At 38.8% G+C, this 15,750-nt stretch overlaps 1 protein-coding gene across 1 annotated transcript in view; it reads left to right on the top strand.

Moving 5' to 3' along the window:
* Positions 1 to 15,750, top strand: part of LOC136867377 (trypsin-1-like) — an 80,376-nt gene that overhangs the window by 1,549 nt on the left and 63,077 nt on the right. Inside the window, exon 2 of the mRNA XM_068227081.1 lies at positions 12,574 to 12,641. Within this exon, the coding sequence (XP_068083182.1) occupies positions 12,574 to 12,641 (68 nt within the window). The remainder of the gene's footprint in view (positions 1 to 12,573; positions 12,642 to 15,750) is intronic.

Genomic DNA, 15,750 nt, shown 5'->3' with positions numbered 1-15,750 from the left:
ACAAACGCTAACATCCAGTCCACAAATAAAAGACATTAACTCAACCTAATTAAAATCCCCGACCAGACCGGTAATTAAACTGCGAGCCCCCTGTTACGAAGAACTAAACGCTCACTATTCAGCCAAACAGCCGTTTAAATGTTGCACCAAAAATCATGTTTTAAGTGCCCATTGTGTTCTTCCTGTTCCTGGCCTTTTCATAGTTCTTTTTTTAAATTTTGCTATTGGTTTTACGTTGCACCGATACAGACAAGTCTTATGGCGACAATGGGATAGGAAGGAGCTAGGAGTGGGAAGGAAGCAGCCCAGGCCTTAATTAAGGTACACCCTCAGCATTTGCCTGGTGTGAAACTGAGAAACCACGGAAAACCATCTTCAGGGCTGCCGACAGTGGGGCTCGAACACACTACATCCCGGATGCAAACTCTCAGCTGCGCGTCACTTTTCATACTTTATTGGGGTCAGATATTGATGTGTATTTCACCTACTTTTATCGCCGGACGCCCTTTCTGACATCAACCTTATGTAGAGGGATGCATTTACTATTGCGTGTGTCTGTGGTGGTTGGGAGTGTGCTTCGTGTGGATTAATTAATGAATTAATTATCGGTGTGTGGCCGCCGAAGAGTCTGGTAAAGTTCTTTCGACTTGACGCCTTATAGGCGACCTGCGCGTCTGGGAGTATGGGGCCCTACATATTATGAATTCTAATGCTGAAGACGGCACACACCCACCCAGCCCCCGTGACAATGGAATTAACCAATGAAGGTTAAAATCTGCGAGCAGGCCAAGAATCAAGCCCGGGACTCAGAGCTCAAATTAAATCTGAAAGTAAGTCCGCACACAGAAGATACATTGAGACAGTGGAACAAGGTATCAACAATGACACCGGATCTTTCTGGGCATACGTTAAAAATAGGAGAAAGAATAGTAGGGATTGCGACACTTACAAATATGAAAATAACGTACTAGATACTAAAGATGAAATTGTAGAAGGCTTTGCGGACTTCTTCCAATCAGTATATTCCCCGCATAAGGCACAATATCGCATACCTAACGCTCCATCTTACACTAACGATACATTGCATATTAACAACTTTGCTTTAGAAGAGATTGAAGTTGCACTTAAAAACCTGAAACCTAAAGCATCTGCAGGACCAGACCATGTACTGTTATGCAATATAATGTATTGCTTCATTTATTTTATCATTTTACTTTGTCGTGTGTTGTTCCACCGCATAAAAATAAGGTTCCTTAGTCTTTAGACAAATACTTTCATATTTTATATCAATATTGTGCAATATAATGTATTGCTTCATTTATTTTTATCATTTTACTTTGTCGTGTGTTGTTCCACCGCATATAAGGTTCTTTTTTTTTTTGCTAGGGGCTTTACGTCGCACCGACACAGATAGGTCTTATGGCGACGATGGGATAGGAAAGGCCTAGGAGTTGGAGGGAAGCGGCCGTGGCCTTAATTAAGGTACAGCCCCAGCATTTGCCTGGTGTGAAAATGGGAAACCACGGAAAACCATCTTCAGGGCTGCCGATAGTGGGATTCGAACCTACTATCTCCCGGATGCAAGCTCACAGCTGCGCGCTTCTACGCGCACGGCCAACTCGCCCGGTCATAAGGTTCTTTAGTCTTTAGAAAAATACTTTCATATTTCATATCAATATTATAGGAGATTAGATAAAATTGTAGAAGATAGTTTAGATGTAAGTTTCACCATGTTAATTGTAGCTTATCTGTCGTAGTTGCCACTGTAATTGGGACACTAAGTCCTGCAGTGTCCAATAAATAAATAAATAAATAAATAAATAAATAAATAAATAAATAAATAAATAAATAAATAAACATGCTCGGGTCCAGAACCCACCAGAATGATTACAATACCTTGTAGAGTCGATGTCTCGCCGTGTCGCTGCGGTTTTGAGGTCTCACAAAGCAGCAACTCGTTATTAACATCGCATTCAATGTATTTCCATGACTTTTGGCCACTGAGTGTAATAATGATAACGTTCTGTCGCCTGCTTACCCAATACAGATATTTTAAATTCCGTTATATGTTTATAACTTGCGTCACTGTTTCACTGCATCTTGCGAAAAAAAAAAAATTATAACATGTTCAAAAATCTGATTGCTTCTAAAACATCATGCACTTTTGGAATAGGCTGTTACTCTTCTTCTTCTTCTTCTTCTTCGTCTTCTTCTTATCGTCCACCTACCTCGTAGCGAGTACTGGATACATCTGGAACCATGAGTCATGCCTTCGAGAACTTTCGATACAGAAATTTCTAAAACAACATTAATACTGGTCGTGTCGTCTTGGCAGGTACGCCATTTTCTAGCTAATCACAAGAACATTTCTATTTTCAAATCCCAAGAAAAGCCATACAGGGATTTTTGAATAAATCCACTTTAAAATAATCACGTTATCCTATGACGTGTAGGCTTTGACCTTATAAGAGAGGGGGTTACGCAGCAATAGACAGGCATTCTTGGGCAAGGGCTTTACATGGTCAGACCCTATGTTATTCTGTCCGTCGGAAAGAATAGTTGAGTGACGACGTGATGTTTATCAAACGCAAGTTGTAAATTCTCACGCCGAGAACTGAACTCGGCGTAACTCTCGAACTGCACAACTTAATATTTCTTCGAACCAAGTGAAGTGTTTAATTTATTTTGTATCTGTGCAAGTGTTACAACATTATTTAATAGTTCAGTGACTGTGATGAAATGAAATGGCGTATGGCTTTTAGCGCCGGGAGTGTCCTAGGATATGTTCGGCTCGCCAGGTGCAGGTCTTTCGATTTGACGCCAGTAGGTGACCTGCGCGTCGTGAGTGAGTGTGATATCTAACAGTCTTTAAAATATTTCATCGTTATGAAACAAATGTTTGTATATTTCTTGCTATTCAACAATTAAGTGCTACTAAACTAGTAATAAACGATAGAATGTGTCATCCGTACTGCTAAATACGAGCAAATCAAACTGATAGTCCATTTTAGTGTTAATCTTAACTGGATTTGAACTTATCTCTGCACATAATTGTATATAATTGCTTCTAATTATTCTTCAGTGACTTTATCATTTTACGAGACTCTCTGTGCTGAGAGTGACTGACAAGTTATTATTATTTTTTCTTTCATCGCTAGTAGCATTATCTTACGAATAAACACTTTAAGAGCTCCTTTTGTGCGTCAAGTGCGACAGTAGTATTTTTCGTTGTGGCAAGTAAGCACAGACAGTGTATTTCAAGCGAATTGTGTATAAATTCATCATTTTCAGTGATAAAAAACCATGAAACGTGTTCCATTATTTCGTTTCTAAAATCAGTGCTATCCGCATTATCAACTTTAACATTTCGGAGTAACATTAATTAATTTCTATCTTCAGGTGTCAAGTGAAGCTTATTGGCATATTTCGAACCACGTGTTGTCCGCCTACATGAATTCAGGGCAGTATTTTGCAAATTTTGGTCATAAGTGATTGTGAACGTATTGTAAGACTGTGAACATTCGTATAAAGCTAAACCACGAGTGATAACCCCGCATCAAGATCGCCGTAGAACTCCTAGGATTTCGAGACCTTCAGGTACGAGCACGGGTTCGATTCCATGGTGGCGAGCGGACTTGGGAGTACGAGTCCAACTCCATGGTTAAGAGAGGACCCTGGAGAACGAGTTGCCTGGAGAACTATTCGGGAAAACGACTCGGGAGATGGCGGTTCTCGGAACCAAGGTGATAAGAATATCAACTTGCCAATATTTTGAATAAACAGACTACTCAACATAAATCGTCACTCATTGTAGATAGAACTTATACTGTACCAAGTCCTAGCTAATTTTGCCTATGAAGCGTCTTGAGAAATTCAATTCATGCTCTTTTCAAATAACAAGTTAGTTCGGGCTATCTTTTACTGGTACAATATATGATATAACATGTCCTGACTGCCTGAATCATCATCGCCGAGCCAAAACTACTGGAAGCGAAAGAAATGGAATTTTGGGCATACATTTATATTAGAGAGTAAGTGCTCATTAAGGGTGTATTTTTGTAAATTCCGTCGCCAAGTGGTGAAGAGGGCGGGTAAATTCCTTAAATAAGTATAGTTAGAAAATTTAACAGTTTAAAGACGTAAAACTTGGTATTTAGAATCTCTTTTAAAAACAATGAAACACGTAGGCCTACTCTCTGTTCTCATTTTAAAAAGAACATTGAATGGAGGGGTGAAAACAGGTGAAAAGTAGTAGAATACTTCTTATCAGAATACGTATACCAAAAAATCTGAAGATGTTACAAACATAAAAACTGGTATTTGGAACCTCCTTTAAAAAACCCAGTATTTTTCGTTTTCGGAAAATCTACTTAAGGGGAGTTGTAAAAAAAGTACTGAAAAACGGGTTGAATTGTTTTTATGAGGATACTTATATCACGAAAAATGGGGATTTTACGGACATGTAAATTTATATTTCGAATCTTCTTTCAAAATAAAGAAACATATATTTGTTGGTTTTCGGTAAATCTACTTGCAGAGGGGGGTGAAGAAAGTGAAGACAGAGTTGAATACTTACTTATATATCAAATACTGAAGATGCTACAGACGTGAAAATTGGTATTTGCAAACTCCTTCAAAAATAAAGAGACACGTATTTTGTTTCCGGAAATTCCACATAAGGGGAGGGGGGGGGGGAGCGTGAAAGAATTGTAATGTTAGTTGAATTTTTACAGACATGAAAATTCGTATTTTAATCTCCTTTATAAATGCAGAAACGCCAATTTTTTCGGTAAATCCACTTAAGAGGAGGGGGATCGAAAGAAGAGGAACAGGGTTTGTAAGTATTATTATTATTATTATTATTATTATTATTATTATTATTATTATTATTATGATATTAGCTGAGGAAAACCTGCTTCGTTTGGTTTCTTTGTACATCCGTGTGGTTTTCACTGTATAATACAAAATAAGTGCATTAAAAGACCAGTCTTTTTTCTTTTCTTCTTTTCTTTTTATTCGTTTTACGGGGTACATACATATCTTGCATTCCAAGTAATTTAGCAAAAATGCATTCTTATACAATACATTTGATGTCTTGTTGCCTGGCGCATGCAACAAGCAGATTTTCTGTTCGTCCGATACTGGAAAAAGCAACATGTGTGAAACAGGAAACCTTTAAATTAACTACAAAATTCTGGAACGTTTGACTCAGATACTTATTGATAGCCATACTAGGACCTAACCTCACTTAAAATTGAAATCGTTTGAAACAAAATGACAAATCATTTGAGATCAATGGAATTCTTGGCATGAAAACCGATTTTCCTTTTCCTTTGCCGGTTACGATTTCTGCATCAATGATAATGTTAAGGAGCTGTTTCAGTAATTACATGCTTTATATTCAATAATTACTGAAAATACTCACAGTTTTACTCAAGCAGAAAAGTGTTATGGTCCTGAGACCGACATACTCCTGTGAGATGAATCAAAGATGGCATAAAGAGACATTTTTGACTACATTTTCACTCATTTCAATGTATTCAATGCCAAAGTCAGCCACTTTCAAGCCCCACATCTTCCACACCACGACAGCTATAGACACACAACCGCTATAGTGCACGATAGGAGAATGGAGGCTAATACCACACACACAGACCGGTGGTCTGCGGCGGATACTTGTGGCTCAAGGTGAAATATACCACACACGCGTCTATTTTTAAATGCAATTCGCCATTTTCAACCCCCATATCTACCACATCACTCAAGCTACCGAAACGCAACCACCATAACGCACGGTGAGAAACTCGAAGCTACTACTACACACAAACACCAGTGGTCTGCGGTGCGCCGTTTGGCTGCAAGGTGAATTGTACGGACACAAAGTCTGTTTTATATATATATATATATATATACTAGCTGAAGACAACCCGATTCGGTTGGTTTTCTTCTACATACGTGTAGTTTTCTCTATATAATCCAGAAGACGTGAACTGAAGTCCACAATTTCCTTCTTCTTATTTTCTTTTATTCATTTTTCGGGGTACATAATTATCTTACATTCTAACTCATATCATGAAAATACATTCCATTATTACACATTGCATTAGATTTATTTTTGCCTGGCGCATGCATAATCGCACTTTCTGCTTGTCCGACACGGAAGAAAGCAACGTTGAGCTGACCATGAGAAAAAGAGGAATCCTTCAAATTAACTCCGCAATTAAGGAACGTTTGACGCTGTGTCATACTTATGCTACACTCACGGGAAATAGTAATCTTTCCAAAGAAAATGACCAATCATTTAATATCAATGGTAATGTTGGTATGAAAACCGATTTTCAGTAAGTATCTTCTTTATATTCAAGAATTACAGGAAATACTCACAAATGTACCCAAGCAGAAAACTGCTATGTTTCTGAGATCACCATACTCCTGCGAGATGAATCAAAGATATAAGAAAACCAACCATAGCGATCCTTCCAGAACATTCTCACTCATTTTAATACATTCAGTGACGAAGTCATCCACTCTCAAGCCACACATCTTGCACAACACCACAGCTACAGACACGGAACCAGTGGCCTGCGATGGACAGTTTTGGCAGCAAGATGAATTGAATGAACACACGCGTCTATTTTTATGTAGTCGACCACTTTCAACCACCACATCTCCCACTCTCTACAGCTACCGACTCGCAACTATTATAGTGCATGATGTGAGGCTCGATGCAACTACCGCACAAAAACACCAGTTGTCTGCGGTGGGTATTTGTGGCTACAAGGTGAAATATACGGACACACGCGTCTATTTTTGTATAGTCAGCCAATTTCAACCCACATCTCCCACACCACCACAGCCACCGACACTCAATCATCATATTGCGCGTTGAGAGACTCGATGCTACCATCGCACACACTCACCAGTGTTCTAAGTCTGGTAGTTGTGGCTGCAAGATAAAATATACTGTGACCGTTCACAAGGTAATCTATAGTGTGTCATGATATCCAGGAGATGAAATATGCCGTTTTCCACGTCATTCTACGATAAAAACTGCCCAAGTTAGGTTTTTTTCTACCCGTTCTGGGACACGAATGACAGTACGCTGACTCGCGCGACCCAACTCTAGTTGTTGGTAATTAGCAGCGAGGTATTGCAGGAGCGCGTGTGCTTGAAGATTTCTCACTCCAACCGCGAGCGAGATGAAAAGAGACGCGTTATCACGCGACCGAGGATCTAGGTCACTAGCAGAGCTCATGGAGGACATCCAACGTAAGGACTAACATAATACCTTATTTCCCTCATTCATTCACCACTGCCAACTCGCGGAATTCAATTGCTTTTCACCAGACAATTAATATAAATCGCACACTACTCAATGGATAGTCACTTGCAAGCATTCATTTGAATCAGAGAATTTTTCACATAACTATGAAGCAGAAAAGTGCTCTATATAATTGAAAGAACGGTAATTACGTCGTTACAAGCGTGTGCCTTAATGGTTACCAGATGTTTGGTCTCAGCTGCGGTAACGAGCTCAAGGGTTCACTTAGCGCTCGTCATCATCCATCGACAGAGACCAGAGGACGCTTTTAAAATTGCTCGAGAATCCACGAAGCTATTTTAATAAGATTCACTCAGTGAAAATTGGAGTACAGCAGCTACAATTTGACACCCCGTTCGTTACTGAACGTTACGTATTAACTGAACGCATTTTGAGAAAGGGGCGTGTTTCCCCCTCTGCCAGCTTCTAGGTATCTTGCCTATATACTAAGGAGCTGAAAAACAGACACCGCCAGTTCATTTTCAGTTCGTCAGCAGTTCGTTACCAGTTCGGCGTGACTTGTGTGTGAGTTCTTTGTGAAGGAATCATTCTGAAGTGTGAACAGTACACTACAGTGATGTATTAAAGTCTGATTTTATGTGGAAGTAACCACGATCTGATTAAGCTACTTACGTGTACAGTATAAGGTACTGTGTGCCGCTAACAAATTTAGTAGAAACGGTACGAAACCGTGATGATCGTTGTCTGTGTGACGAGGGGCCGTGCATCGAGCCTCATATATAGCTAAACTAGTAATGCTCAATTAACATAAATAGGCACGTATTTAGCTAAGTGCGTGGAGCGAGTGTATCAGAAACGGATGTGAAATATTTAGGAAAGTGAATGAACACCCCATTGTCGGCAATGCATAAGGGCAGTGTCTCATCAGATAAATCCCTAACGCAGTTAAGAGCTCGACCTACGTCTGACTAAGTGCAGTGGAGTATGCCTGAATTATTGTTGTGTAGTACGAGAATTTTAACACATTAGAAGTGTATCCAGTGACATTTCTAAGTGAACCAGTAAAACATCAGGACCTAGAGTAACAGTCAATAAGAAGAGTAGGTAGATGAGGAGGAAATAATGTCGGGATTCAGGGACATAACCGTCATTAGGGTTGTGTCATTGAGCAGATCCAACCATATATTTAATCTGTGATGTGTGATATAAACTAACGCATTCACATGAACAACTTCCCCTCATTTACATAAAGAGTCTACAAGAACGTAGGAGTGAACGAGATATCTAGCTGCCTGCCCAGATTTCACCCTGTGTAGCAGAGAATGAGACATCTAGCTTCCTGCCGGAATTTCGCCTTGTATAGCAAAGATCGTCCGGAACTTCGCACGAGATCAAGCCGTCATGTTCGTGACTCACCAGTTGGTCATCAAAGGACTTCACATCGCTGAGGGCATCGTGAAGACCGAGGAGATATATGGGTTGTGCCCTCCTGTAAATATGTGTTCATGGTCGCTGAAGGATGAGTACATTTCAATTATTATAATTATTTGAATATCGTATCATAATGTAAAATACAAATAATAAATTTGCATGTAGATATAACATAGGTCGCTAGTATGCTATTTCAGCGGGATGACAGCATTTAATTAGATGGGTTTTTAGAGGAGATATTTCTTTATGGTTGAGGCAACCACATTTCTTTCTGCTTATGTATAAGGGTTTATAAAGCATGACATAGATTTAAGAACCTTAGATGAACTAATTGTGAGGTGTTGTGAAATAATAGGGCGTAAATATTCTGTATAAATGACTCAGACCTTCACCGATTCATTAGCTAACAGGAGTCATCACAAGCTTTCAATTTGTTGATGGGACACTTCACATAATGAGATAGGAAACCGCCGTTTAGAATTTAAGACGTCGGAGACAACGAACCAGACATGAAATTGGAATATACTTTGCATGCCTATTTAGCTTGGGAGTGCTTGGAATAACTTGACCCGTGTAGTAGATTAATCTCCAAGGTAGCTTGTTTTCGGCGTATCGAGCGGAAGGAGACAGCTTATTTTCTAGGCTCTAGTTTGGACATGGTATTGTGAAATGTAGAAGGACCTCTTTTCGAGTTAAATTGATTAGCGCGAGGAATATGCCGCGCCATACAATATTTTTTTTTTTGCTAGGGGCTTTACGTCGCACCGACACAGATAGGTTTTATGGCGACGATGGGATAGAAAAGGCCTAGGAGTTGGAAGGAAGCGGCCGTGGCCTTAATTAAGGTACAGCCCCAGCATTTGCCTGGTGTGAAAATGGGAAACCACGGAAAACCATCTTCAGGGCTGCCGATAGTGGGATTCGAACCTACTATCTCCCGGATGCAAGCTCACAGCCGCGCGCCTCTACGCGCACGGCCAACTCGCCCGGTCATACAATAATTAAGGCTGGAGGTAGATATAAGGTATTATAAGTTGGGGTAAGCCGCCAGGAAAGGCATGATGTATTTCGCTGTGGAAAGACAGATTTAAAGGGACCCGGATGTGCAACTCGTTGTGTTGTGGAAATGAAACACACCATGGCTGGAGTGATTTATGATGCCCGGCAAAAGGGACTGAGACGGGCCCAAGCGTTCGTCCTGTCTGTGAAGGGTAGAGGAGCATTATCTGCGATATTTCCCTCGAAACAATAATTCCAAGGTACCATTTATTATTAACACCGTTGATTAAGCTCCAGTGTTCTGAGATGAATGATCCCACCAATTTCTCTTTTAACCATTTCAAACGTATAGGGTTACAGGTTGATATATTCCATGTCTCAGGAGACCCAGGTTCTCTCCTTGGATACAGTGAAAGTTTGTGCTGTTACTACCAACAGATGGATTGAACTTACTGTAACTTCATTTAGTGTATCTAAAGTGCATATTTTATGTTTTTCTGTTTATTACAGGAAGTGCAAATTGCATATTCATGACGTATTGAATGTTTTAAGTCGCCCTATTGTTTCGTACACCGGACTGCAACCTTGTATATAATGTCATGTTGGTGTATTTGCTGGAATCCTAATGAAACAAGCGTGTGTATTATATTGCATATTCAGCAATGATTATTTTAAGGAAATGACGTGATACGACCTTCAAATATTTGGAAATATAGTCATAGAAACATACAATTTACTTCAGTTCATCCGATGTTAGGGTATCGTAACTTGGTATAATCTGAATATATTAATTTTCGACGGATATGGCATATCCATGTGAATAAGATATTTTTCACTAGTACAGTAATGTTTTTATGTAAGATATAGTTTATCTTCTCATTAGTAATGAACTAGTATTCCTCTCATAATTAATATTCCACTACTATAGAGATTATTAGAAGAATATTTCCCCACCGGACGGTTTATTCAGACCCGTAATGTTCTACCGACTTAGCTAGCGTACTATTGTAGCAGGGGAGATGCGATTTCGATACTTGCCTGAGCTCGAAGCTCATCGTAGGTGCTTCATTCTAATATCATATTTATGAGCCACGATATTTTGTTTATGTACTGAAGCCTTGGACAGGTACAATACGAACGCACGCTTCTCTGTTTATATGTAGTTGGCCATTTTAAACCCCCATATCTACCACACCACCACATCTTCCGGCAGGCAAGCACTAAAGTGTTTCGATGGGAAACTCGTGGCTACTGCCATACACAAACACCAGTGGGTATTTATCTCTCCAAAGTAAAATATACCGACACACGCATCTATTTTTATACACAGGGTAATTTTTTCCACCGTGTACAAAATGTAGGAGTTGATCGAGGAGAGGAATTTCTTTTGAAATTGTATGCCATTAATGGTACCTACGTATTATTGTGCACGTTGAATGTCTACTTTTTAAAGGTTTAAACCTCTCAAATTCCTAATCAAATGCCACAAGATTAATACATATACGTAGTTGGCCTAAATAGTAATGGAGGTTTAATCTCGATTTTTGTCGGGGATCAATGCTGCCCTCTAAAATTTTGTCTTGGGTTTTAAGTAAGAAGTAGTCTTAAAATAATATACCCCTAAATGGTTATGACTAAAGGTGATCAAAATATGCATTTATATGGAACCGTATGAATTGCGAAATTAAAATTTCAAATGATATTCTAAGTGTTAACTAACCGAAGGTCTGAAACAAATTTAACACCTCAGGGATATAAATAGAGGTTAAGATCCGAAAACAAATGTATTAATCTCCGAAACGTTTTAACGTACGAAGACAACGTTCCAAATAGCGGTATATTATTATTTGAAATCATAGGTGTGAAATAGGAAGTATTTTAAATGCTCCATCCCTAAAGTGTTAAATGGTGTTATCTCCGGAAACGAAATTATTCATCCCTCCATAACCTTTTGACGAACAAATTTGTAATTTTACGAGAATATACTTCTTTTATGTCATATGCTTCAAAATATTTCTCCCTTGAGCGGTTTAGATGTTGATTGACTCTCAAAAGCACAATATCCATTCCTCCAAATCCTTTTCAGGCACTAATTTAAAATTATACATGAAGGGTGGTCTTCTATATCCTAGATGTTAATAAGTATTTAAAAACTTTCAACCCCTAAAAATCATTTAATCCTCCATTACTGCTCGACGTCCAAAACAGATAGGGTTTTAAGAACTCTAATTTCCCATACGGGGTTCAAACGAGTGTTAGATCAGAAAATAAATAATCCTTCCCCCAAACCGTCTCAGGTACGAACTGAGAGTGTGTTTTACAGGCTCAGCTGACAGTGGACTCTCCAAAATATAACATTCAATTTATATCCATAGCGAAGCACGGGTGTTTTGCTAGTTACTAGTTATAAATCATTGCCCATTTCAAGTATTATTTTCACCTACTAACTCAGAATATTATTTTTTGCTTCATTTTATGAGGGTGCAATAGGTAAATGACATGTATCTAGCTATTTACTATGGAGTCTGTAGTTTGAATTATGAACAAATCACGTGAAACACCAAAAAAAAAATATCATGTATCCCATTTACTGTTATGCCCTTCGTCCGTGTTGGACCGAGCCATCGTTGTATGTACCTTATATACAGGTTGCTGATATTTGGAATAAGTTTGCTTGTTTTAATTTCAAAATTTTAACATTTTCATTCGATCACTGTTCCATAAAGCATCGTACTTCTTCTTTCTATCCATAACGAACTTTTCTTTCTTCTTCTTCTAATCCAACATACCGATTTAAAGTGTATTTTAGAAATAATTTGTCTAGGTTAAAGTCAGTATGCTGTCTTAATTTTATGTTTCAGCGAGCGATCCGGACGGTGGTAGGATCGTGGGAGGTGAACCCGCAGACATAAGGAATTTTCCATACCAGGTGTGACTTGTTAATATTTACATTTAATTTGGATGTCTGTATTGAATTTATGGATTTATGCTAAGGCGTCTTTGAGTAATCGTTCTGTATCTGGTATTTAAAGTCAAATTCATGTTATCATATAGTATTTTGCATAGTGGAGAGCGTGACATTCCGCTGTAACTGGGGTTCGATTCTCGGTACTCCTCCTTTTTAAGACTGAGTTGTATGTATTAAATTGTTATTACTCCAGTAGCATTCAAAATTACACATTCTTTGTATTTATTAAAGATGTAATTTGAGGGGAAACCTGGAGCTGATACTTATAAAAAGAGAAATTAGGGATTGGAATAATTAACCGGCCGGTATCTTCGAAAAACTTCGAATTTATTTCAAATTATTTAAGAAAGGACTAGATATACAACAAACAGGGAATCTGGGAGAAATTTATAAATGCAGATCAGTTGTTATTGATTGATTGACTGATTAATTGACTATCAATATACAGGGTTAGCCCAAATAGTGCACACACAGTTCAACAAATGGCATGTGCATACTGTTGTTGAAGTGAATTATCATTACAATATGTGATATGGCGTTTTCTCAACAGATATGAATACTTGCATGAGTTTAATATCCTATGCCCCCCCCTCCCGCAGTATACTGCATGCTTCACATGAACGTACTCGGAATATGATGGCAAATTTATGTTCACACTTTTTTAAATCTCGGTACCTCTCGTTTTTTATCAACTTCGTTATTTTTTTATGTTAAGATTACCTGGAACTTGCTCCTAAGTCAAGTAACTGTTCAACCTGGAAGAGTATAATTTCACCTTTGGCGTATGCTCATGTCACAGGTTTAATGAAAACAATTTTCTGTGATTTCTTGGCACGTATGCTGACCTTGTGTTCATTAATTCCAAATTTCCTTATTGTCTACTATCACTTGGACATGTTACGCGCGTCATCGGCAATTTTCACGCTCGTTGGTACCGATCATGTCAACTTTCGCCGCTGCCCTCCCTTTAATTGATTATTCTTTTTAATTTATTGTTTAGTCTTTTCTAAATTATTTATTGAACGTTATTATTAATATTCTCACAGGAACTTTATTCGTATTTTTTGGCAATCTGTTATTATTCTCTATAGTAACTTAACTGTTAGTTTTCCAGCGCTGTGATTCATCTTCCGCCTCGAGAACATTCCATCTCTCTCTCTCTCTCCCCCTCTACAAAATGCTAACAGGAGACCCGCTAGTTTGTATTCAGCCATCAGAAGTAGAGGTGGGGACGGAGCGAGTAGAACTGTAGAGTAACTCGGTCCTTGAGGTTACGCGACGTCACAGCGGAGCACCGATTGAACACGAACACTCCGAATAGGCGCTGCGGGTGCTTCAGTAAACCTTCCAACCAGGCTTTACTCGCAACATCACTGCGCTCTTGTTCAAACTCCAGTCTGTGTCGTCTGTTCTATTTGTATGTTTCCTGATATATATATCTTTGTTTAAAGTTGTTGCGCTATATATTCTATCGACATTTATAATAAGAAAGAAGCAATAATGTCACGAAACTCCTTTCAAGCATGGCAGTATTTTACTAGCAGTCCAGATAGAAAATCCGCTACCTGTAAAATTTGCAATCAAATCTATTGTACAGGTGGAGGAACGTCAAATTTATGAAATCACATAAAACGGGTGCATCGTAAGGACATGGTACAAGATATAGTTGTACAGAATGCAATTCCATTCCTACGTATGGAAAAGAGAGTACAGGTAAAACTAAGTTGCGTAGGAGTTTGGCTACTTTTGTATGTGAAGATATGCAGTCACTGAGGGTTGTAGAGGACAGAGGATAGAGCCAGCCAGACCTGTAACTCAGATCCTTTCAAACAGAAGCTGAGCTAGGCCACCATAACTCAATTGGTAGAGCCACCTACGCGAAATCGGGAGGTTGTGGGTTCGGATCCCACTGGTGTCCGGTCGGCCACTTTTTCAGTACTAAACATCTGTTCAACACGTACTGAGTGTACGTAACAAACCTAATACGTTGAAAGTCGATATCGATTACAATGTGGTCGTGAAAATTCAATATTCATTGGCTCTTAAGTGAACTTGCTCTTTCTTTCCTTAGCGTACCTGCTCCATCTGTGCCCGTATAGGAGATGTTTTCATGTGCTGGGCAAATTATTTCAGAACGAAGGCCGTCGCTTTCTGCAAAACGACCTGGAACACTGATATTTCTGAATAGAAATTCCTCCTATATAACACCTGTTCCATGCAATACACAACACTTAACTGTCCGTGTACGACGTGTTGCGGCTGATTTTAATGCTTGTAAGAAGATACAAATTTGAGTTCATTTGTGTACTTTACTTATTTCCATTACTGATGTTATCTTAACAGATTTGTCATCTAACGCCTTACCACATAGTTATCAATGAAATGTTTGACATAATACGAGTTTAGGCACATTTCAATGAACTAGATTTCGTTTCGTCAGTCATCACATTATGGAATACGGTACCTTTATCCATATGCATTGATATACATTTTATTTTATTTATTTATTCATTTGTATATTTATTCCTTTATTTTTGTCTACATGATATCCCTCATATCAAGCACAGGTTTTTAATTACACTCTTTGTTATGTTACATTTATATTACATTATAAAAATTGTGCAAATAACCAATAATAGGAAGTACGGAACATAGTATCACTGATAATAATTAATAATCTTCTTTATTCATGAAAACTATGCTTAGAAGGTCAATATGAAGTTTATTTTTTTTCCTATTTGCTTTACGTCGCACCGACACATATATGTCTTATGGATAGGAAAGGTCTAGGAAGTGGAAGGAAGCGGCCGTGGCCTTAATTAAGGTACAGCCGCAGCATTTGCCTGGTGTGAAAATGGGAAACCATGGAAAACCATTTTCAGGGCTGCCGACAGTGGGGCTCGAACCCACTATCTCCCGATTACTGGATACTGGCCGCACTTAAGCGACTGCAGCTATCGAGCTCGGTAAGTTTCAATTTACCGCCACAAAATTGTACTCTGTTTAACCGAGTAATGACGTCATAGTACTTGTTCGGAACCGAACCGCTCCGTCCGCACCACTAATCAGA

The sequence above is a fragment of the Anabrus simplex genome, chromosome 3, assembly GCF_040414725.1.
Source record: "Anabrus simplex isolate iqAnaSimp1 chromosome 3, ASM4041472v1, whole genome shotgun sequence".
Taxonomy (NCBI): Eukaryota; Metazoa; Arthropoda; class Insecta; order Orthoptera; family Tettigoniidae; genus Anabrus; species Anabrus simplex.
This window is presented reverse-complemented; position numbering and strand designations above follow the sequence as displayed.